General features: G+C 35.4%; 2 protein-coding genes across 3 annotated transcripts; both read right to left on the bottom strand.

Moving 5' to 3' along the window:
• Positions 1-2,033: 2,033 nt before the first annotated feature.
• On the bottom strand, positions 2,034-4,591 carry LOC145233141 (uncharacterized). Its single transcript, XM_080097800.1, has 6 exons — positions 4,032-4,591; positions 3,651-3,826; positions 3,413-3,476; positions 3,104-3,279; positions 2,883-2,943; positions 2,034-2,694 (listed from the first exon to the last, which is right to left on the bottom strand). The coding sequence occupies exons 1-6, from the start codon at positions 4,268-4,270 to the stop codon at positions 2,352-2,354; spliced, it is 1,059 nt and encodes a 352-aa protein (XP_079953926.1). The 5' UTR covers positions 4,271-4,591; the 3' UTR covers positions 2,034-2,351.
• A 5,445-nt stretch (positions 4,592-10,036) lies between these two features.
• On the bottom strand, positions 10,037-24,262 carry LOC145233507 (uncharacterized). 2 transcript variants are annotated; one of them, XM_080098244.1, is made up of 16 exons: positions 24,145-24,262; positions 22,504-22,762; positions 22,261-22,350; positions 21,222-21,457; positions 20,973-21,003; positions 19,169-19,240; positions 17,730-17,783; positions 15,597-17,356; positions 15,380-15,529; positions 14,409-14,561; positions 14,022-14,192; positions 13,794-13,850; positions 13,456-13,611; positions 12,117-12,275; positions 11,896-11,996; positions 10,037-11,748 (listed from the first exon to the last, which is right to left on the bottom strand). In XM_080098244.1, exons 1-15 carry the CDS (start codon positions 24,208-24,210, stop codon positions 11,958-11,960), a joined length of 3,453 nt encoding a protein of 1,150 aa, XP_079954370.1. In that variant the 5' UTR covers positions 24,211-24,262; the 3' UTR covers positions 10,037-11,748; positions 11,896-11,957. The 2 variants fall into 2 exon arrangements, with proteins under 2 accessions (XP_079954370.1, XP_079954371.1); XM_080098245.1 differs by having other exon boundaries at positions 10,037-11,727.
• Positions 24,263-24,778: the final 516 nt, after the last annotated feature.

Raw genomic sequence — 24,778 nt, 5'->3', positions numbered from 1 at the left:
CGAGTCAAAATCTCTTTCACTATGTTTTTTTTCCTGGGAAAGAATCCAAAGGCTTCCTGCGGAGTATCTACTTACCGCCAGCGACTTCCCCACGAAGCGACTCTCCAGAATGGGAATAACTGCGAGACGCGAAACCTTTTAAGGGGTTAAAGTTAAAATAAAGAATGGGTCGCAGTATTGCAATATCAATATCTCGCGGCACCCCCGAGCATTACAATTAGCATCCCAGGGTGCCGCGGCACCCCGGTTGGGAACCATTGCAATAAAGCTTTCAAAATCAACTTTCTTTAACTTTGTTTCTTCTTTTCAGTTTGACACATTGAAAACATGTCACTCCGCAGTGAACGTTTTTTGTTTTATCTTACTTACTTAACCCGCAGTTTAACTTTTGCAAATTGATACTACGGGACTCCTGCACAAAGTTGAACGCATACGACGACGTCATCCTCGTACGATGCAACAGATATCTTAGAACCATTGTCAAAAGTTTTTTTCTGTCAATCCACATTAAGTAGCAGAGGCAGGATATTCAGCGTAGTTGAATCCAGGTGGATTCGATCCCAGAGCACAAGTCAAACTATTGACTAGTTGAGGTTCCAACAACATGACAGCAACCAACAAGACTACAGCAAGTATTTGGTTCATTGCCGCCGCTTAAAACTTTATTAAAACTCCTAAACATCATAAAAACGCTGTTGAGCTGAATAAAGCCACCTTGAAATAGTAGTATTAGAAACGCAAGAGTGTTTGATTCGTTCATTCAACCCTGCCTATATTAACTTTACTCAACTCAAAACTTCCAGGTGCCATTAAACAAGTTACAGCAACGAACCAAACAAATTAATTTCACAAAAACATATACTCACAGCGGAAAAAGTAAGAACCATAGACAAGCGAGCTTGCCGAACTCCACAACGAAAAATGTACACCAAACATTTTTGTGCAATAACCCGGCGACGTTAAAATTATTCGTATTTAGGCTGCAGCTCAAAGCAGTATATTCCCCCCCCCAATAAAAAAAAATTCGACGCAGGTCAACAAAGGTGTATGTACATAGTGCTCGGTTAACTGCAGCAACTTGAGATAAATGCATAAACCAAGTTAAAAAATAAAATAAACATATAACCAGAAATAGGAAGAGACCGAAACACGCGAGTATTTAGCCGTTCGGGTAAGCGATTGGTCATTCTGCGGGAAAGCGACAAGCGAATTCCCGCGCGAACCCTAGCGACTCATATAGACTAAAGGAAAAACAAAACAGTTTATATGTTTGATAATTATAGCCTAGATAGAAAAATGCCGTTACTGTTTGGGCTCTAGCGTTGGCGCTTGCCTTAATCATAATTAATAGTTGGTTTGGTTTTAGTTTGGAGATTCAATACAGGTTTAACGGTTTCTATTCTGTGTCTTCTTTGTAATACTTTTGTTAATTGCTGGTATTTGGTTCATTTGCTGTAGCCTAAAATTATAGTTCCTAAACATTTTAAAAACACTGTTGAAACTGAGTAAAAAGAAAACACTGGAATAGTAGTATTATAAATGCAAACGTGTTTTATTCGTTATTTCAACCTTGCCTATGCTACATTAAGTTTACTAAACGCCAAACTTCCAGAAGCTATTAAACAAGTTACAGCAACGAACCAAACAAATTAATTTCACAAAAACATAGACTCGTAGCGAAAAAGGTAGAAACCATAGACAAGTAAGCTTGCCTAACTCGACGAAAAAATCTACGACAGCCATTTTTGGGCAATAATCCGGCGATGTTAAAGTTATTAACATTAAGGCTGCAAAGCACTTTTATTTTCCTTGCGGCAAATTACCAAGACTCACCATCGAAGCTTTGCTTAACGCGCCAATAGTGTACAAGCCATTTTACACAGCACACACACGTGTGTACTTTCTCAAAGACAAACTTTTATCAAAATACGCCAAAATCGAAATGAAAAACAGATCGGAATTTGATGATTTCCCAGGAAAAAAAAAACAAGACAGAAGGCAATTTGTTCTGGTCGCTGCGATTGCTAATTTTCATGGGGAACATGGTTGTCTGAATTACAAAATACATCATCCAAGCAGTGAATGTGAGAATTTATTTCCAATTTAGTTTACAACCTGCACTAATGATGACAACAGCCATTGTTGAAACAGCTGCGCTAATATGTATTTTATATGCACAATCTCTCTGGCAGTTATGTTTTCAATGAATATATGTAATTCGATAAAACGTCTTTAAGGAAGTTAAATATTTGCGATTATTGTTGCAAATTAAACGAATCTTTTATCCGTTCGAGTTACAAATGTATGCGCAGTTTAATTATAACAAAAACACCGGCTAAGAATGTCATTAGTTAAATCACGAACCAATCGAGAACCACAAGACAAGTCATCAAAATATTAATTTGTGCTGCGTGTTTAGCACCAGATGTTGTTGTTGCTGTAGGTGTTGTTGTTGTAGGTGTAGTTGTTGCTGTAGTGGTTGTAGGTGTTTTTGACGGGGTTGTAGTTATTGTTGCTGTTGCTGTAGTGGTTGTAGTTGCTGTTGCGGTAGTGGTTGTAGGAGTTGTTGCTGTAGTGGTTGTCGGTGTTGTTGTTACTGTTGTAGTATCCGGTACTGTGCTCCCCCTTGCATTGAGTTTAGCCACACTCAAGAAGTTACAATTGTCGTTTTGGCAACAGGCAGCCACACAGTTACTGTGAAAAACACTTTTATTTTACTCATTATAGATATCTTTAAACTAAAAAAATATTTTTATAAAATCTGTCTTTGGAAATTTGAAAAACTTGCAATTATTGGTCGCTATCTTAAGTTTATGTTTAATTAATTATCTTCAGGTCGCTACTGTAAGTTCCTGGACAGTCTAAACCTAAAACTAACTTACATTCTGTTTCCACAAAGTCCAGCATCACAGGCAGCCGTTGTCTGACACGAAACTTCGGTTGCTGAAACAGAAAAAAGTTTTGGTTTTAAAGCAAACGACTTTCAATCGCAAATCGCAACAAATCTTTGCTTCTCGTTTCAATTCAACTTTTACAAACCACCATCAACAATTTTACCTTTAGTGGTTTAATTCATATTTTGCGGTTTAAGGTAAAGACCAACCGTTTTGGTTCCCATCTTCTATTCTTCCACACTGATAGCCCGGAGCGCAAGTGCTGAATTGAAAAACACTTCCATCTGGTCTGAGTTTGGTCACACAGCGTACAATGTTGTTTATGTCGCTAACTAGTCGAACGTTGCACTCATCCGCATCATGGCAACATGCCGATACACAATTTCTGAACAGAAGAAAATTTGTGATCTTATGTAACAAACCATCCAATCTTTTTGAACTGTTTTTGCTTTCGTAAAAGCTCAAAAACCTTTGCAGACCACAGACAAAAACATTTTAAAATCTCGAAATGTACTCACGTAAAATTTTGGCAGAGTATATTGCAAGTTTTGAGCGTCGAACACATGCCGGTTGTTGTTGTGACTGCAAACAAAACTGCGTTACAATGGGAGTTATTTAACAACGTTGTCTTGTGTCGAGCCTCAGTGTTCAAAACCTTGACTGGAGTATTAATTGAGAAACGAATAGAGAATTGGTCCATATGTTGGTTAAAATCGATTGCGGATTTTCATGTTTTAACTTGCCAACTTTCCTTACCTCCATCAATGGTGGTTTCTCTCCTTGCGCAAAATTCATACTCATCACATGTTTTCGTTTCGGTAAGGGTTCCATTTGTTGTTGTTCCTGTCATACAAGTCACTTCAGCAGCTAATCCATATACACCGTCGAAGTTGCAGTTCGGCGATTCGTTGCAGCACGTTGACCAACAATTCCTAAACATATCTTCTAGTTAATAATTCTGCTACGAATAGGAAAACGTCATTATTCAACAGTGCATGACATTGTAAGCATGCAACAAATATGAAGCGTTCTTTTATACTTTAATACATTGGAAACATGTCACGCTGAAGTGAAACAATGTTTTGTTTTCTTTCACATACTGAACCTTCAGTCCTATTAATGGAAATTGATACTTACGGGGCTCCTGCACAAAGTTGATCGCATGCAACGACGTCATCCTCGCACGATGCGGCAGACATCTCAGAACCATTGTCAAAAGTTGTGTATGTCAATCCACAATAAGTAGCAGAGACAGGACATTCAGCGGGGTCTAATCCAGGTGGATATGTTCCCTGAGCACAACTCAAACCGTTAACTAGTTGCGCTTCCAACAACCTCAAAGCAATTGGAAAGACTACAGCAAGTATTTGGTTCATTGCTGTTGCTTAAAACTTTACTAAAACCCCTAAACATTTTAAAAACACTGTTGAAGGCCACCCTGCGATAGTAGTATTAGAAACTCAAGCGTGTTTTCTTCGATCTTTCACACTGTCTGTATTGCATCAACTTTACTCTGCGTCAAACTTCCAGCAGCCATTAAACAAGTTACAGCAACAAGCCAAACAAATGCATGAACCTTAGACAAGCGAGCTTGCCCAAGTCAACTGCGAAAACTCAACAACAGACATTCTTGTGCAAAAACCTGGCGACATTAAAGTTGTTGGTATTTAGGCTGCAACTCAAAGCAGTTTTATTTTCCCCGCGGCAAATTACAAGATACATCGCATCATCGAAGCCTCGCAAAACGCACATGCGGAAACAAAATGATAAATAGAGCGGACTTTCACGACTTTCCCGATTAAATACAGAAGGCAATTTGTCTGGATCCCTTTGAATAAACTAAACCGAAGTCAAGTTACCCAAAGCGGCCGGCATATTCTCGCTGAAAATAAAAAAACAAATTAATTTAAAATTTCGGACTTCTAACGACCGCAGATTTCGATGTGTCAAGCTACTGAGAATTTGAAACACATGCATATGGGTACCTGGCCTGTTTTGCTTCATAAACCGTTTTTAAACTTTACTCGATGAAGATGTGTTAAAATCTGAAACCTCATGTGCGTCTTCATTTTCGGTGACATTCGAGAACACACGACTACGCTAATACAGTTTGCACTTAACCACCTTGTAGAGAAATACTTGTACGTCAACATTTTTAGGGGACAACGCGGTTGTTTGAACTGCATGATATATCATCCATGTAGTAAATGTGAATGTTTGTTTTAAGCTTAGTTGCACTAACAAACGTCTGCACTAATATGTATTCTATACACACTTGCTTTCCGGGAGTTATGTTTTTAATGGAATGAATCAGGTAGCTCACGTATATTCGTCAGTCGATTTTTACAATTATTGTTGCAATTCAAACGAATCTTTTCTCCGTCCCAATTTTAAATGTATGTGCATTATATTTATGACAAAAACACCAACCAAAAATGTTTATAGTTAAATTATGAAGCAACCGAGAACCACAAGACCCTTCATCACCAACATATTAATTTGTGCAGCGTGTTCAGCTCCAGCTGTTGTTGATACAGGTGTTGTTGGTGCTGCTGTAGGTGTTGTTGTTGCTGTAGCGGTTACAGGTGTTGTTTCTGTTGAATTGGTAGAAGGTATTGTTGTTGCTGTAGTCGTTGTATTTGTTTTTGCAGTGATTGTTATTGTTGGTGTAGTGGTTGCAAGTGTTGTTGCTGTAGTGGCTGTAAGTGTTGTTGCTGTAGTGGTGGAGATGGTTGTTGCTGAAGTTATAGCTACTGTTGTAGTATCCGGTGTTGTGGTTCTCCTCACATTGAGTTCAGCCACACTCATGAAGTTACATTTGTCGTTTTGGCAACAGGCAGCCACACAGTTACTGTAAAAAACATGTGAATGTTACTCATTATAGATATCTTACACTAAAAATATATTTTATCAAATTTAATTTTGGAAATTTGAAAAACTTGCAATTATTATTCGCTCTTATAAGTTTATGTTTAATTAGTTATATTCGCTACTGTAAGTTTGTGGCCAATTAAAACTTGAAAATAACTTACGTTCTGTTTCCACAAAGTCCAGCATTACAGGCAGCCGCTGTCTGACAAGAAACTTCTATTTCAAAACAGAAATTTTGGTTTAAAAGCAAACGTCTTTTAATCGCATTTCAGACAACTCACAAACAAATGTTTGTTTCTCGTTTCAATTTAACTTTTCCAAATCATCATCAACAGTATCATCTTTCAATTGTTTAACTCATATTTAGTTGTTTAGTTTAAGTTAAGGACCAACCTTTTTGGCTCCCATCTTCTATTCTTCCACACCGATAACCAGGAGCACACGTGCTGACTTGAAAAACCCTTTTAGCTGGTACAATTTTGGTCGCACAGCGCACAATGTTGTTCATGTCACTAACTGGTCGAAAATTGCATTCATCCGCATCATAGCAACATGCCGACACACAATTTCTGAACAGAAGAAAATTTGTCGTATTTACAAATCATCCAATCTTTTCGAACTTTTTTTGTCAACTCCAAACTTCCAGCAGCCACAACGAAAAATCGAAATCGAAAAATCAGTTTAATTTTGCCCGCTTTAAATTCCAATTCACGACGCATCATCCAAGCCCAGCAAAACGCACCCACGGAAACAAAATGATAAACAGAGCGGACTTTCACGACTTTCCCGATTAAAACAGAAGGCAATTTGTCTGGGTCGCTGTGATTAAACTAAACCGAAGTCAAGTTACCCAAAGCGGCCGGCATATTCTCGCAAAAATCAAAAACCAAATTAAATTATAAATTTCGGACTTCTAACAACAAAAAAGCTTTACTGCAGAATTCGATGTGCAAAGTTACTCAAAATTTGAAACACATACAAGTGTGTACCTGACCTGTTTTACGCGGTTGTTTGAACTGCATGATATATCATCCATGTAGTAAATGTGAACCTCGGTACCTTGGGTCGCCATTCCATGTTTGTGTGTTAGCTCAGTTTGCCGCAGCCGCAAATATGTTGTTTACATCGAGCTCTCGGGCTAATTTTGCCGTCTCGTTTTACCCACAGAACTTACGCTTAAAAAAATCTTAGCGTTCTGTTCCATTCACCTTCACTCCTATAAGCTTATGGTTGATGTGTTCTTTAATTGTGAAAAATATAAAACTTTTTGTTTAAAATTAAAAAAACAATGTTTTGTGTAAGGTGGTTAGTGAATAGTTTTTACTCGTTACAATTCTTGTTGCTGCCAAACTGCTAATATCTTTGCTTTTTGCAGTCAGCAAGCTAAACCGGTATGTTCCTTCTCAGTTTGGGTCAAAGAATATAATTGTTCAAATTTCTGTTACGATAGGGTAAAGTATGGGGTGATTTGAAAAACGTTTTTACATTTTATTAAACGAAACGCTTTAATCAATTTCGCCCTAAACCAGGGGTTCCCAAACTTTTTCGGTCTGTGGCCCAAATGTTTATTGAATAGCAATTCGTGGCCCACCACGTGCTGTAAATTTGGGCACAAACAAAAAAATGACTCAAAAACAGGCAAAATTTTCTAGCAAATTATTTTTAATGAGATACATGCTCCTGGCAGTGGGCTACAAGATTCACAATTCTTTGCAAAAATTACGTTTTTCAAAACAAAGCTCGTAATATCTACAGTAAAACGAAACAGTAGAATCTGTTCAAATGGCTCTGTGGCCCATTGAAAAGGTCTTGGTGGCCCACAGTTTGGGAACCACTGCCCTAAACTGATAGATTATCGCCTAATGGTGATTTTTGTAAAATTTTATGAATGATTAAAGTAGGGTAAAGGAATTTTTATGTATGCATTCCTAATTTGGCCTTTGTTTATTTTTTACACAACAATCATACATAGTGCAGGTAGCGCAAGTGCATCGAATACCTAATATTAACCACATGTCTGTGCAGTACGAACGTATCTAAGTTATTCGATATGCCTACAACGTAATTACAAAATTACTTTGTTTTCGGCAAGCTAGCTTTTTTACATTGGTAAATCAAATTGTAGATTTTTGAATAGTATATTTAAGTTCAAATAAAATTATACATCAAATACCTCTGGAATATTGAGATATACTTTTATTCACTTTACCGGCATCATAAGTATCTATAAACGAGCATGCAGAATTACCATAATATTTCAGTGTAATGTTTCAGTAAAGTTGAAGGTTTGTTGATGAAATAAGTAAAAAGTCAAAAAAACGAAACTACGAAAGATTCAAACATATTTTAAAACACACAGCTTTTATAAAAACTTCCAGACAACTTTCCCGTAATTACCGTCAGATACTTCAAACCGGCATGTAGCGCTCCGCGCTGACAAAATTAAAAGTTCTTACATTTTAGGGTACGACAGCTCCTCGTTATTTGTATGCTGACGTGCTAAGTTTGGTCCTAGAGTGTAAATTGTTTTGTAGCCCTTCGTCATGTATAGCATCTAACATATTTCTCGTTTGGCCCGTTACCTATATTTGATGTAACAAGTTAATTTGTAGCGATTACGTCATAACGAAGGCCATTTACTACACCTTTGTACCCACAAATTCTTCTAAACGGTTGACAATGCAAATTGAACGGCTTACTATTTTGATATGTGGTCAATGTGGTATTTTATTTTCACCATACATAAGCCCTCTAAATTTTAACAGACGCGAAACATTTTGCAAGATGTCCATCCGAAAATTTCAAAAGTCAGACGCTGGTGAATTTGCTTTTAATGAACATTCACGAATGGATAGAACTAGGTAATTTACGCCTCAATCAATATAAGATTAGTGGTCGGCAACCACCGGGCCGGGCCCAATGGCGGGGGGGGGGGGGGGGGGGGGAGTTCGTTGCCGGGCCGTGTAAATTTTAGACATCAGGTATTTTGTTTGTTATTCCTACAGCCGCTGATGTTGATGAGGTGGGCAACTTCTGCTTTATGTTGATTTGTGGTTGTGGTCGTTTGGTTTGTGTTTCAGTAAGGAGTTTTACAAAACGATAATGTTTTAAATAAACGATTATTGACGCGATATTAGTTTTAACTTCGTTTAAAAGGTTGTGTAGTACTCATGAAGCAGAAAATACACGTTTTACGCTTAAAACTTGTGTCCATAAAATACTCAGTTTCAGTCGAATCGCAACAAATTATTTAACCGAATCCGAATCTTTGTAAAATTGGCCAATCCGGCCGAATAAATTCGGCAAACCGAATAGTCAGTACAACTTCATCTTTTTGCAGTAATATGGAAAACTAATTGTAAGCGGCTCTTGCTGTCATTTCCGACGCACTACCGATGCATACTTCTGTGATAACGACGAAACTGTAAATGGACTGGAAGTGAATTGTGTTTAAAAATTCCCTAGGTAGTAGCGCCTCGTTGCGACAAAACAAGCTCAATGTTCTCATTTCATTAATCTTCTAATGACTTTTACTGCTTAAAATTTGCTGTTTTGTAAAGAACGGTCCGCGAGAAAAGTTTCAGTTTCAAAACCAGTGCGCAGTGCAAAAAAGCTTGCCAACTTCTGCTATAGACGATATATTTGGATGGAGTTACAAACGGAATGGAATAAAAAGAATATGTAAAACGTAGACTTTTAACGAACAATTCGGAAATAATTTTGAGCGAGGGCAGCTTCTGTAGGAAAGTGTATTTCATATTTTCGTGTGTCTTTGTGTTAGTGGCACATTATACGCTTAAGGCAATCTCTCATTTAAAGGGTAGAGCCTTAGATGTGTTTTTTTTCAAAAAAAACACACGCCCTAGCACTTACACAATCGTGAAACTGTTTCTCGCTGAGACTTTTCTTGTTTAGTAATTGTTTCCTTTATTTCGGAGCGACACTATCTTTGCCTGATGTACAATAACGCTTTGTCACTTTGGTATATATTGGCGTTTGCTAAACCAAAGGACTCAGACCACGCGCCAGTGCAAGCAGACTTTTATATGGTTAAGTCGTTTTTGTGGGTTTATCATCGCTTACATATCTTTTTAATAAAACCTTTGTTTACGTTCTTGTTGTTTTTAGTCAGTTAACTGTTAATAGTTTACACTTACTGGAGTCAGACTGCGCATTTTCCTACTTTAACCTTGCCGTTGCTGGTCTTAAGACCTTTCCAACATACAACATTTTTGCAACGCAACCTTGTAACAGGGTAATTGCGCTAATACCAAAACGGCCATATTCCTTAATACGCAAAATGGGAGATTTTCTACGTGAAAATGGGGCTTGATAGGGAACTGTTTGTGAATACTGATGATTACAGTTTAACGCAAACTCCTTTTAACTGCAGACTTTATTGTCGACTGTAGCCTAGTATTTTTTAGAAAAAGTTAATCAATCACAATCACAACAAAAAGCTTAGCAAGTGAGTTTGCAAGGATGGCGATAGTGCGTTAATAAAGACAAAAACTACACATCTATACTTTTTAGAAAAATTGACATATTATTACCTTTAGATAGAAATCAAACACCGATAGCAAGAAACCGCTAAAACTGTCAGATGTTGTGGCTTTATTAAAAAAATAGTTTATTTTTTGACCAAAAACTTTTGCAGCTATCACAAAGTGCACTTAAGGCAGCAAAAAAGAATTAGTGATAACAAGCTACATAAATGCAGGAATAATAAATACTAAAAAAACAGTGCAATATTGCATAGAACATAAACAGTTTAAAATATTTGTGGAGAATTTTATGCAGCAAACATATTAATGCATAATTACAGAGACAATAGTATTGCGTGAAAACGAAGCAGTCAAAAAAGCGTTCGTATAAGTTACATTGTTGTAATGTGAAGTAGAGAATTTTATACAGCAAACATATAAATGCACAACTATAGAGACAATAAAGTCACAAAAATCTTAAAGAAAAAAGAAAAGTAACAAAACTGCATAAATTTCACAGCAACTTTTCAGCTAGTAAGTATATGCAACCTTTAAACAGAGGTGACAGTGTCAGATGTTACAAAAGATTCGCCATCAACAAGCAACCCACAAAGCCATGAGAATAACAGATTGGCACAATAACACATGATAATAAACTGCAACTGTTGCATTGTGGGCCATCTGGTAGATTACAAACTTGAGGTCAATGCGGGAACTGTCGTTAAAGAATGCCCAGATCGATATAACTTAAAATATTAAACTGAAAAAGTGGCTTTTTTATGTATATTTTTACAAGTTTTATTTCTTATTTAACGATTTCCTTTATACACCATTTGACCTACTAACATGATTATTTTGCAAACACACATGTGATTATGCTAATAGGTAACGTACAAAAAATTTTTTTGATTTCGGTCATTTTTAGATTCTGAAGGACAAATCAAAAGCCAAATTTAAAAACTGACAGAATGACGATGGTGTTTAACGACATTTGACACGGTGGTTTACGGTAACCGCAGTTCATCCTTCATGTTCAACAACAACGCTTTACCTCAGTTAAATAAAACCGAATTTGGTCCATCTCATGTTAAATTAAGAAGCCACGACGAAGGTATAACGAATCGTTCCTAAATGTTTTAGTCAAAAGTTACCTATAATTATTTGACCTGTAGTGACCCCTTGGTTGTTCGGCGACCGTTAAATGACCACTTAACGAATCGAGGTTATTAGAGACGTACAGTTTACCTTTAACCATTATGTTGATCAAAACGCTTTGCGAAACATACGAAACTACAGTATCACTCGTTAAAGCAACAAGATACTTGCACCAAAACTAAAAATGCCTAAAGGCATTGCGGCGCAAAAACTCATATAGGGGGTAAAGCACATGACCTGCTCTCTCCTGCTCTACATTAAACCGCGACAATTGCAAACCATTGAATCACTCGCTTGGGACTTCTGCAGTAGTGTCTGAAGGTCTATCAAACACATATTTGAGGCTGTGAAAATTCAGATAAAGATGTTGTTATTGTGTGTCTGATAAAATCTGGCTTCTGTCAAATCAACATTAACAACATTACTTTAACTTACCCAACATTAACTTAAAACTTAGTTAGTTAAATTTACCAACGTCTTTTCATACAAACCTGATGCTGCTAATCAGCAGTAATGTTCATAATGAACTGTGTTAAAGTGGTTCTATGAATTTTCAAGGGTATCTTGTTCGTTCAAGGATCAGCTTGGGCTTCTGAATATTCAACAACAAAAAGTTTGCATGTAATTATATTAATTATCATTTTTTGAAAATCTTTATTGCAAAATTTTGACCTCATATGAAACAGTAAACAACAAAATATGCTTCACTTACTGGATCCGGAAGTTGTTCAAACTTGGTTTTAAAGTCAGATGATATTAAATCATAAATTATCAGTTTATCTTGTATGTTTTTGGCATGTTGAAGCAACAGTTTTTCTGTTCCTTCTGAAAATTCGTCATAAAAACATGGGCCAATGGTAAGACTTTTGATCTAAAATACAAATATCTCAATGATTACAGTATATACTCGCGGATAGGTTGCAACTTTTTTCCTTATATTTAAAAAAATATATAGGTGCGGCCTATCCGCTCGACATAAGTGCAAATCGCCACCAAGTAGGAACAAAATTAAAGGTTTTTGGCTATTGCAAGTACCGTATTTTCCGGTCGGCTGATTGGGCAGATATAACGTATTTATTTGAGTATAACGCGCAAAATTTTATACTAATTTTCAATAAAAAATTAAGGGTGCGCGTTATAGACGCGAATTGTAGTGGAAATGTGCTATCGAATACGGGTGCATGCGCTCGTGCACGCACATACCAATGCGAGACAGTTTCATGAGCGCACACGCAGAAAACATAGTTTTGCGGCTTCAATGCAATGCAGTTCAATGCTAAACCAATTGCACCAGTTATTTGAGCAAAAAGGTTAGGGAAAGGGCCTTTTAAATCCCTAGATTTTCAGTGCGACTTAAGTGCGAGTCAACTCTAAATTACACTTTTTTAATACAAAACTAATAGTGTGACCTATACGGTAATTTGATTCAACCAACCCTTTTGGCACTTTTGAAAACTTTGGTGACACTTAAATGTATTGGTCTGAATGTTGTTTGAAAAAAATGCATAGGCTTTCATGGTTTTTATGAATGATTTTACAGGGAACCTCTTATGTGTCCACATGCAATGAAACAAATAAAAACTTGCCTTGTATTGCACAAACATCAGACTGAAAGGCTAACTAAAAATGTTACACTATGGTAACAATCCTTACAGTAACCATTGTCACATTATGAATGGTAATATTTCAGTCTGAGATATTATACCTGTCAATACATTAGAGTCTGCTGGGTATGTGGCTTGTATAAATCAAATGTTATATTTCAGCAGGATTTTTTTTCTACTACACTGTGTTCTAACTTTGGATATGTTTGTATGCTAAAGGCATAGGAAGAAATATTTTTTGCAGGACAATGTAACCTTCATTTGTACTAATATTTAAGGTTAAAAACACTTTTTGGCATGTATTGAGCATCAGTGTAGGGGTTGCTCAGTTGCACGCATTGAGTCTGACTTTGCATGGCTTATCCATACATTTAGGCTCATACATCATAAATATTTGCAAATCAGACTTTTTCAACACAAAAAAACTGAAAGTTTTGAACTGAATACCTTTTTTTGTATTGACTTGACAACTTCTTGTAATGCAAAATCATAAACAATATTCAAAGTCAGTTCCAGCGTTGGAGGAAATAAGTGCATGACACATGAAAAAGCATAAGCTTCACCATTACATTTAAAACAAATGTTGTTTGGAATAGATTCAATCTTAAAAAAATAAACGTTTTTTAGGTAAAGTAGTAAACATTGTACATGTGAAACATATGAAAATATGTTACTCACTAACAGACAAATAAAATAAAAAAGACACAAAAAACAAAATAATCTTAAAGACTAAATTGTTCACAAAATGATGAGGATTTAGCATTTTTAGGAACTACCAATCTTACCATGAACGCTGCTTTAGTGTACATCTCTTCTAACCATGTTTGATTCTGCAACACATCCTAAAAACACTTTTGTAAATGATAGGTTAAGTACAGTACCTGAAGATTGTGGCAACATGTTGCTATTAACATAAACGTAAGTTAGCGCAAAAATTAAAAACATATTATTAAAAAAATGACTTAATTTTCATTGATGGCTAATTTTTTTATTACATATGAATACATTTTCACCTTGTTAATGTTTGCATATAAATCAACTTTGCCAAAAGCATGAATTCCATCTTCTGATATTTTATACTGTGTCACATACAACTCATCCAATTTCTCAACAACATCATGGCTCATCAGTTGTTTCAAAACTGATCTGGGTATTGGATGTCCATCGATATCCAGTGATTTCATCTTAATAAAAAAAATGTTTTATTTACTAAAGTCACTTTAAATTGGTTCTATTATTTACAAGTACAATTTAAAACAAAATGAATACATATCTGTGCAATAGCATTCAAATATACATTCAATTGGAAACAATAGTCAAAAGTTGCACATTTTAGTAAGTATAAGGGAGATATACATTACACAAATAGATATTGCAACAATAAAAATTAGGGGACATACTGGTTGCTGAAGTTGTGAAATTGAAGCTGCAAGCTTTGTAAGAAATACAGTTGATAGTTTACAATCTACCAGTGACAATGCAGCAATGTGATCTATGCAAAAGTTTGAAATGTTGTCCATGCCGAAGATACAGGTACAGTGTAAAAGCGCCACCTAAACAAAAAACTTTTAAAACTTGGAACTATATTATTGCTAAGTTAAACAAGAACAATGTAAAAAGAACATTTTTCTAAGAGATAAATAAAATATTAACTTTATTGAACTCATTACATTGCTTGAAAATAAACATCTAACTAGATGTTGACTCATTACATATTACCATTGCACATACCCCTATTTAGTTAAATGTTCCCCCATACTTATTTTTATATCAGTGAAATTATTTTGAAGCTTCTATCTGCAGGCAGACTATACCCACACACAGAAAGTTGTAAACAATACATTTTCTGACAATCATGCGAAAAACCCCATCATAGCGATCAATATTCCGCTCAAATAATTATTCAATGTAAAGCACATATTCAAAGTTCATTTAATTCTAACTTTGTTTACTTTTTTTGAAATTCAAATGCTACATGGTTTAACACAACAAGGGACAACTCACAATGGCATATTCTTCAAACTGTCTAAATTTCATGCAATTCGGTCATTGGTTTACTATTTTACCCAGTTTAGGAGGCAAGTGAGATAATTGATAGGGCTAAAAGGCAAAACAGAACATATATTCATCAATCAGGTGAAGTTTGCATGGGCAAACTCTGCTAAAGAAAAAGGAAACACACACAAACAATGGACTCATAATCTTAGCATTTTAGCAAAGGGGTTGTATTAATAAGTAATTCAATAAACATTACAAAGTGCGCTTTACATTACCCAAGCTTTTAAATGGAGTATGTGATAAACCTGTTAACCAGATTTAATCAGTATGGTGCAACCGTAACGCTCAATCAACACAAACTTGTGCAGCATACCTTTTGTGCTGGTTGGTAATGTTTGCTCAACCTTTCAAGTGCAATGGGATCAGCATGACATGCAATGGTAAGTTGGCCATCAATTTTTGGTGTTGTTTTGCTAAGGTCTTTTATCATTTGAACAGACATGTTGTTGGTGATAACAAAGTCCTAAATTAATACAGCACAAATAATAAAAAACTCAGTAAACATGTACCATTTTATAAAGCTTTCAAACCTGTATTTTGTTCCCATCCAGTTTATCTAGTAAAAGCCTAAAGCTACCATAAGGAAATGTGCAACTTTTAGAGATTCTAATGTCATGTGTTTGTGTGGACTTCTGACACATTTTTTCAATGCTGGAAATGTCAGTCAAAAGTATGCTGCCAGTTAAAGTGATGGATTTTGGAGCAAGTGGTCCAACTTCAGTGTAAAAATCTTTATCATTAATTTCTTGCAACCAGGAGCATATTTGTAAAAGCTTTTTTCCACCTGCCCCAGCCTTCTGCATTTGACTACAAGCAAACGCCAGCAGAGTTTTCTTTTTGTCATCGACAAAGCTTATTGTGTCTGAAAAACAGCATTGGGCTACTTCACTAACTTCTGAGTTGCAAAGACCAAAAACAAACTTGGCAACAACCTCCCATCTGTTGCTTTTAAACTTAGGCACCAGTTTGCAGAAGTCATACTCAGTTATAAAATAAACAAGGTAACAAGCAGCAAAATATTCCTGCCAGGTTAAATGAGAAAAAGTTTTCTTTTTGTCACCATCAAGAATTGTCATGTTCCAGTTTTCATCAGTTACAAATGCATTAAGTATATCATTGTCATGCCTTGGATCAATTCCTGCTTCTATTAAGTGTTCATTTTCAAAAACAAGTCTTTTGTGTAAAAAGCCATTCCATGCCAACTTTGCTATTTTATTCAAGTACTTTTGGTTTTCTTTCTGCTCTTTTCGGCCTCTCACTAGTTTACTTTTAAAGTAAAACTTGAATCCATTTGCAAAAACATGAGTGATGGAGTGAAACTGTCCACTACCATTCTCACCTAAACTTTTCCAAATAGCAAACGCAATAAATATACATTTAGCTGGAACATAACATGAGTAAGATAGGTTAGGGTTGCTCTTTATAATATTCCACACATCATCCTGTTTATCAGTACAAATGCTACGACACAATTTTTCCTGTGAATCTGTGCTGAGACCCAAAACTTCCGCAACTAGCATCTTCCTACAACTTTCATCCATGTCAAAAAAGTGTTTTTGTCGAGATGTAAAAAGCTTTTTTGCATTAGGTAATAATTCACCATTCAAAAGACCAAGCAAATATTGCAAAGGATTGTTTTCCTTTTCCCAGTCTAACCCCCGGATGTAATTATGGTTCCATTTTGTTGAAGCTTCATCTAAACCATCAAATGCAATGAAGACATTCTCACTATTTAAAATTTGTGTGTTAAATAATTTATCTTTTTTAGGTACTTCATTGCATGTTGTAGTGGGTAAAGCATGTTTCAAAAGAAATTCTTTGAGTGACAGATTAGTTTCAAAGCCAATTTTTTTAACAGGAATATAGAAAAACAAGTCAATGTTTTTGAGACCTTCTGTATTACCAGACAAAGCTTTTTCAGTAATAACTTTACAAAGTGTTGTTTTTCCTATTCCAGGCTGACCTATTACCGCAACACTATTCTTAAGCCATGGATAATTTGATTCTGCTGCCTTCTCAAACAGATTCTCAACTAATATTTCGCTATTGTGTGTCAAATCAATTTTTTCATAATCCTGCCTTCTGTTATAATGTCCATCATATTCATCATAATGTGCGTTTGCAGTTTTTCTTTTTTTCTTTGGAGGTTTGGAAATGTTTCTGCTCAGATTCTTAGTTAAATCTAATTTGCATACTTCAATGTTTTGATTTATCAAGGGCACCAAGCCTTTGGAAGTGCATTCTTTTGTGGCTGCCTCTTTCAAATCCCTTTGAAGGTTTTCTGAAATATCTGAAAAGAAATACTTACAGTGAATGAAGGAACAAAAAATATAAAATAACAGAAAACAAATAAAGACATCTGTATGAAATAAGAGCCTTGATCACATGCACATGATTCAATGATTTGCCTGATGTCTAGTTTATTTAACATGCAACTTAGTTTATGACAAAACAAACCAGTCCTCCAATAACAACAGCATTTATTTTTTACTATTTTAACTTCTCTTATTTGTGCAGTTTTAAGAGCAAATTAAACAACAAAATACATCATGTTAATAACTGAATGCAAAGGGCAAGGAAGGTATAAAGACAATGTTAAAAAACACTGTATAGTTGCCTACGTGTATATTTTCCAAAAACATGTAAAATGCAAAGAAAATTACCGGCACAAGATTCACTGGGTTGAATCAATGTCTGGTTGCCAGGTGTGTAATTATCTACAGAAGTAAAACTTGTTTAAACTTTAATATCTTAAGAAATTTTAACATGACTGTGGTCAAAGTACACTATCATTTAATTTATTTACAAGAAAGGTTGTATTCATGAAGGCCGTTGAATTGTGCATTGACACCATTGCATAAGCACGGAGGTAAACCGGAACTAAACCTGAACTTCTGAACTGGTTTGAGTGGTTTATTCTATTAAACCTGAACTGCAAATTACAATTTTCAATATTTTGTTTGGTGTTGGCCCCGTACCGGAACTGAAGCAGTAAATTCAATTTCATGTAAAACCATTTTGGGGGGCTTGTGGGGGAAATGTTGGGACAAAAGGGTGAAACTCATCATTCTACACCTATAAATGGCACACTCTACAAGCTATCTAAATTTCACTCAATTCTGACATTGTTTAAAATATTGACCAATTTTGGGGGGCTAGTGGGGTAAATGTGGGGGGACAGGATTAAACATCACAAACAACAACTATCAGTAGCACACTCTTTAAGATGTCCAAATTTCATCCAATTCGGACATCTGGCATTTTCAGGGTAAAACAGGCGCCAAATTCCATACTTTTTCTTTGCAAACATTAGCTTTCTTAAAACTTTTCCAGGCCTTAAAAATACAAATTTACATTCCACAACTTTTGCAGGCTTTCCATACCTGGAAGCCTGACTAAATGAGTGTCCTACTGCAATCTTATTCTTTATCATTTTAGCACATATAACGGGCTTGCATTTCTGACCAAAAGGACTGGAAAAACTAAAACCGATTATTTCGGGGTTAAAGGGGGTAAAAATGGGTGAATCCAAAGCTTGAAACTCCTAGATTACGTACTTTAGTCAGGACAGACACTTAAATTTTATGTTTTGGGTGTGGGTGAACTGTTTAGTCATTCGGGGTCTAACTTTGGGAGGATCAACTTAAATAAACAACTAACTTCTGTGTAAATTTAAATAAATTTGAAGCACTGTATCTTGACCAAACATGTACAACAAACCAACATTAGACACAAACAAAAATTGTGGGTTTAAAAGGTGAAAATAGGTAAATTCTGTTAAAACAACAAATTGCTTTGAAATACCTTACATTGCACCAACAAACAAAGCATAAAACTCATAGATTATGTACTTTAGCATGTACAGCTGTTTTACAAATTTTACGTTTTGGGGGCCTGTGGGTGAATCACTGGGTCTTTTGCGGTCAAACTTTAGGAGGATCAAATTTGGATCAATAGCTAACAACTGTCTTCAGGGAAGTGGACACATAACTATAACCATCCTTATAACGTTAAAGTTGCAGCACCAGTATTGCTTGAACAAAAAAACTTAAAATGTGAAAATTTCATATTTAATAAAAATTCGAAATGCAGAAAAGCTTACTACAATTTCCCGCAGCTATGTATATTGAAGAATTTGAAATTGTGTTTCCATCAAAGTTGGCCTGGGCAGGTCCTGCATTGCAAACATTAGGACATTTATTTCAACCACCGATATTTTGCTATTGTTTTAAGTACAACATCAACAAAAACAAAATTGTAAGTTGTGTGTTACTTAAAACATACTTTACGAAAAGTTACTTATATCTAGGGTTGGGCATTTGACCGATCAAATAAATTCTTGTCTATTGACCAGTGAAATACTTGACAAATAGGTCAAATATCGGTCAAATACTATACACATTATTAAATTGCAATTTTAGTTAAAACTTGAAAGTTAATTCTTCTCCTAAACCGTAAGTAACGAAAATGAAGGTTTCAACTCATGTAAATTTGTTTGTGAAATAGGGAATGTCCAGTTTGTATTATATTACAGACTTTTTCGACTGCATTGCATGCTTCATTACATCAATGGCCCCATCTGTGTGTCTGTAATTTTCATTCAGTAATCACATTTGTGAACAGAATTCTCATAATATTCTATATACATCAGATTAAAGTCTAATTTTGACTAAGATTTAACTGCAAAACTCGCTTATCTTGCTTAAAGTCGTAATTTATACTGTTGCGCTGTTGTCACATCTCCATTCATGACAAAAAAGGAATATACAAAGGCTTGATATGTACGTACTTCATCTTAATAAGTACTGACCTGTAACTTACTAACAAAAATCTATTCAGGGCAATTATAAGCTAAATATATAGTTACAAACAATTTTTGGATCAACTATAGAAAAAAATGACTGTAGACCTACAAGTTTACACAGATGCTTTAAATTACTTAGATTTTTTATCTGTCAGTAAAAATGTGCAACATTTGCAAAAATGTATATATACTACTGAAGTATATACTACTGAACTAACTTCCCCTGATACATATCACACTCGATTTGTATTAAGATAGAACGGTGCTAGAAGTGATCCATGTTTTTTAATTGCATTGTAAACTTTGCAAAGTTTGCCATAACGTGAATCAGATCTTAATTTCAAATAAAAAGTATCCACTAATTGTTTGGGCATTTTTTTCAAATGAACAAAACACATCTATAATGGCTTTAAAAGCACTTATTACTACAAGAGTATGCCCTAAACCAGTGGTTCTTAACCGGTGGGAAATTTCCCACTAGTGGGAAATTAAATGTGTTTAGAGGGAAATTATGTGAGTCAGGTAACCAAACTCGGGCCCGACTGTCGAACCTGACTTTGAATTAATCGTTGAAAGTTACTTTCCTAACATTTTTCCGCAACAATATGTAAGATTGATTTCAGCAAGGCTTACAATACACATACAAATCCAAAGGCCGTTTGTTACATCACAAACAAGACTAAAAGTATCAATGACTTTGCTATTGTGTGCAAATAAAAGTCTTTCCTTTGTTGAATATGATGCAATAAATGACTACTTCAATATTCCAAAAACTTTAATCTCTCACAGGAGCACTATTTAAACTAAATAAGATTGCAGTATACCTTTGGGGTTTGTTAACGTAAGGGCACAAAACACAATTTCAAAAAACAGGGGGGAAATTCGAAGTTGGCGGTTGACTTTAGTGGGAAACCACACCAAAAAGGTTAAGAACCACTGCCCTAAACTGTTCTACTTGAGGGTTAATAGAAATAATTTACCCTTTCCAACAACCAAAAAGCAATTCCAAGAAAATTTACCACATTGATTTTAAAAATTAAAAATAGTATTTGACCGGTCAATTAACTGGCTTGCCAACCCTACTTATAACATACACTTTTACCTGTTTGCCCTTGACCCAAACCTTGACAATTCTAGAAAAAGAAAAAAAAGAGCTCAGTACACACAGGTTTTTTACCACACAACTAACTAATTAGGCAGTTTATTTGCAAAACATTTTAAGCCAATTCTGAAAAGGTTCTAAACAGAAAAGTGCAATAGTGCAAGAAAAGTATATAAATAAAAAAGAATGTGTTATAAAATGAGCTCCCTTTAAAAAAGGACTTTACATAATTTAATAAGTTGTACTTACAGAAAACCCAGGTTGATTAGGGTTTTGAGATGGGTAAGCTAATTGGCCACTCTGAAAATAAGCCTGAGCCTCTGGATAACTTTGCAATGCAGATGGTCTATGAGGTCTGTAAGAGGTTTGGCAGCCACTTGCTGAAGTCAAAGCTGCATAAGTTGGATCAGGCCCAGAAGTTGTTAAAGTGATGGGCATAGTAGTTGGAGCAGAGTTAAATGGAGTAGGCCTTGCTGCAGAGGTCACTTGGTGAAATAAAAAGGTAAAAAAATGGTTAGCCCGATTTTTTAAAACTTTTATTTCTGGATTGTTACGATTATTGTTATGATCCAATTAACACACAAAATCCTAATATTTCAGTATTTGTTTTCCGTTTGGCAAATCAAATTCACATTTAAGCTCTCCAGTTTGTAAAACTGACCATGTATGTTTTTTTCCTATACCCGCTGTATTATTTTAGACACAAATGGCTACATGGGCTTTAATGCACAACAATGGGTTGGACAACATTTTTTATGTAGACTTTGACCAGCATCACATGTAGCTGTTTGCCTACGTATATACATAATTATGTAATAATATAAACATCAATGACAGTTTTTTTAAAATAAAAGCAATACTATTTTATTTCATGTACAGCATAAATAAGGCTAATTCCAGGTTAATGTTTCAATTTACTTGACCCCATGTAAGTAAATTTGGGCCAATAAGAGACAGCCACTAGAGATGTGGCCTGCAGGCGGTAAAATGCCATGGTCTGCTCCAAAGCAATAAATAATAGTGAATTCTAGCAAATGAAGATTACAGTTCAATGGATACAGTCTGGTTATTTGCATACCAATTGATCTCATATTCTTCATTAATTTTATCTGGACCATAATTTCAAGTCTATTATTTGCTTGAAAAAAGTTTATTTCGAATAATCAATTTTATGATAAGTTCCTGGATTTATTGGTACTTAACCTTAAACCAACCGAACGATAAATATCCTAAACCACATTGCGGTCGATTTTAAGTAAAAATTATGTTATCAAGCAAACAAACTCACTCTGCTGGTAACCAGGATTGATAAAAGGATTAAACCAAAAAGATGAAGACCCTCTTAAGTTTGGTTGGTGGTAGAAAAATGGAGTAGAGTCTAATAAATGCAAACAAAAGGTAATTTTTCTAGGTGCAGTATGTTTATAACAAGCTCTTCTTATTACATATTTTTCAATCCAAAGCGACAAAATAACATGGTAATGGGTGCTGTGTTAAAAAAATGAGCTAGTTTATTAAGTCAATTGCCCACCTGCTGGGAATGTTGGTTGGGTAAAAAAGGCACGATTTTGGTTAACACTGCTATCCCATTGAAATGAAGATCCATAACCTTGATGAGGACATTTGTCATGAATCTGGGACACAGGATTTACAAAGTTTGGAAGAGGAATCGTTGGAGTGAAAGAGGTTACGCGAGGAGAATAAGAAGATGAATAGTTTTGCGAATCATATGGTGTCCCAACAGAACTTGGTGTTGATTCAAAAATGTTAAAACCACTTGCTGCAGCATCCTGGCAGTAAAAAAACATATTCAATATTTATTGTTTTTATATCAATAATAGAATGAACAACTAGAATGGCAACTTTCGTGTATATTTGCAGTTTATATGTAACTTTTCTATGTAAGCTTGGGAACCAAAGTTATTGACTTAATGCGTTTACATTGAAACTCTACACTGAGCTGACTTCACTTTGGTTCCCAAGCAGTTGCTTGGCCATTGTGAGCCAGTTTCCTTTGTGGTGTTGTGGTGTCGCATGGGCTAGGGGAGGCATGAGTTTTTACTCTGTTACTTCCAACAAACTGGAGTGCCATTGGATAGCCAGTACAACTGATCTCTTGTCACCAGCTGCACTGATGAGACCCAAAACAGTGTGCATTGTCTGCAGCTTATCATTTATTGGCTTGATGCATTAAAAAAGCTTTAGTTAAAGTGTTTTTTTAATGTTTTAGCTACATCGCTAGGCCTCAAAATCATATGTGCAGCCCACTGATCCACAAAAAAACAAACCAAAATAAGATTTGGTCATGAGGACTGTATTGAAATAGTTTATTGCAGTAGTTTCTCAAACCCCTTTGTCATACATGCCCACATTTTATTCCTAACTTCTAAAGCACTAGAGGATCTTTAAAATAGTTTAGTACTACTGTATATTATGGTACACTTCGAAATCTTGTCACTGTTGATTAGTGTGCAACACACATTTAGTGAGTCAATGGTATAGCTGGTCACACTTTGTTTAAAAACCACATATAACACACGCCACAAAACCGTTTATTAATTTCAATGTTTATTGAGCTTTTCAATCACTTCTTTCACATCATGTAGATTTAAGGCAAACAACAGCATCCACACACAAATTATCCTTAATCTGATGATAATTAATGTCAACAAATGGCAGTTATTGTTCTTTGGGTGGGTACGGAACTTATAAAATTTGGTAGGGATTGGCCGAACCGAGCCTCGGTACCGAGCGTCGCTGTTTTCAATGCTCGGTGCTCGGCCGAGCAGTTGCACAAACTAATCCGAGCATTAAATTTGCATATACATGCCCTGCTAACATACGTAACTGGTGTCCTAAGCCTTAGAACTTAGAATCTAAGGGGTGTCTATGAACAAAAACGAATGATTTTTCCATTGTATTAGATGGTGGAAAAACGCTTACTTTATGGGCATGTGCAGCTTAACAAAACACCGCCGGTGACCAAAGAGACCTTGTAGAGCTAAAACGTAGAAAGGGGATTTTTGTGACGTCATAGTGCACCAAGCATGCTCGGCCGAGCACTGAGCATTAAAGTGAGATGCTCGGTGCTCGACCAAACAGAACATTTGCAGTTTTGGCACATCCCTAATATTTGGTATTTGCAAATTAAACTTGGCTGTTGCTATAATACCTGGTTGTTACTGTTGTTATTGTTGTCAACAGAATTGAAGTTTTGTTGGTGGTGGTTCCTATCCATGATGTCAGAATAACATATTATATGACAGGCAGCAAATATGTTTAAGTACAGTTAAGCTGGTATTTAAAGCAAAAATAAGTTTCAAATCGGTTGATACAATTATTATTTTTAAAAATACTTTAACTACAGTTATTACTCTAAAGGTTAGTAAATTTTACATAGAGTATAGTTTTTAGTTTTACATTCACACTGACAAAATTGGAATCATTTATAAATTAGGTTTAAAAAGCGTAGCATAATATTGGTTTAGTTAAATATTGAACCCTTTACCATTTTTAATTCAAGGTTGTTATAATCCGAGCAAAAAATGTACCTTTACAAAACGTTTTACTAATCATGTATCAGATACATATAACAAACACGCCCATGCCCTGTTATTATATACCTATAGTAAAGTTACATTGAAATATTTTGAATTGTTTCTCTTAACCTGTTTCCTGACAATAATTGGTACAGAGGGACAAAACTTACTCAATTTTTGTTTATTGTTGGCTTTCGTTTACAACTCAAGTCCCATAATCCAACACAATTTGCACTGTTAGACTTAGAACAATACAGAACAGAAACA

This window comes from Phallusia mammillata, chromosome 6, assembly GCF_965637545.1.
Source record: "Phallusia mammillata chromosome 6, kaPhaMamm4.hap1.1, whole genome shotgun sequence".
In the NCBI taxonomy this organism is placed as follows: domain Eukaryota; kingdom Metazoa; phylum Chordata; class Ascidiacea; order Phlebobranchia; family Ascidiidae; genus Phallusia; species Phallusia mammillata.
The sequence above is the reverse complement of the archived record's forward strand: the minus strand, read 5'-3'. Positions and strand labels throughout refer to the sequence as shown.

Bases quoted from the DNA above. Each gene is read 5' to 3' on its own strand.
- LOC145233141 (XM_080097800.1), bottom strand. From the start codon at position 4,270: ATGAACCAAATACTTGCTGTAGTCTTTCCAATTGCTTTGAGGTTGTTG. The intron at 3,477-3,650 runs GTAAGGAAAGTT...TTTTGTTTGCAG, and splicing joins AGAAACCACCATTGATGGAG to TCACAACAACAACCGGCATG. The intron at 2,695-2,882 runs GTAAGTTAGTTT...TGTTTTTCACAG, and splicing joins GGACTTTGTGGAAACAGAAT to TAACTGTGTGGCTGCCTGTT.
- LOC145233507 (XM_080098244.1), bottom strand. From the start codon at position 24,210: ATGGATAGGAACCACCACCAACAAAACTTCAATTCTGTTGACAACAAT. The intron at 22,763-24,144 runs GTATTATAGCAA...TTTTACTGCCAG, and splicing joins ATAACAACAGTAACAACCAG to GATGCTGCAGCAAGTGGTTT. The intron at 19,241-20,972 runs GTAAAAGTGTAT...TTTGCAATGCAG, and splicing joins TTTGGGTCAAGGGCAAACAG to GACCTGCCCAGGCCAACTTT.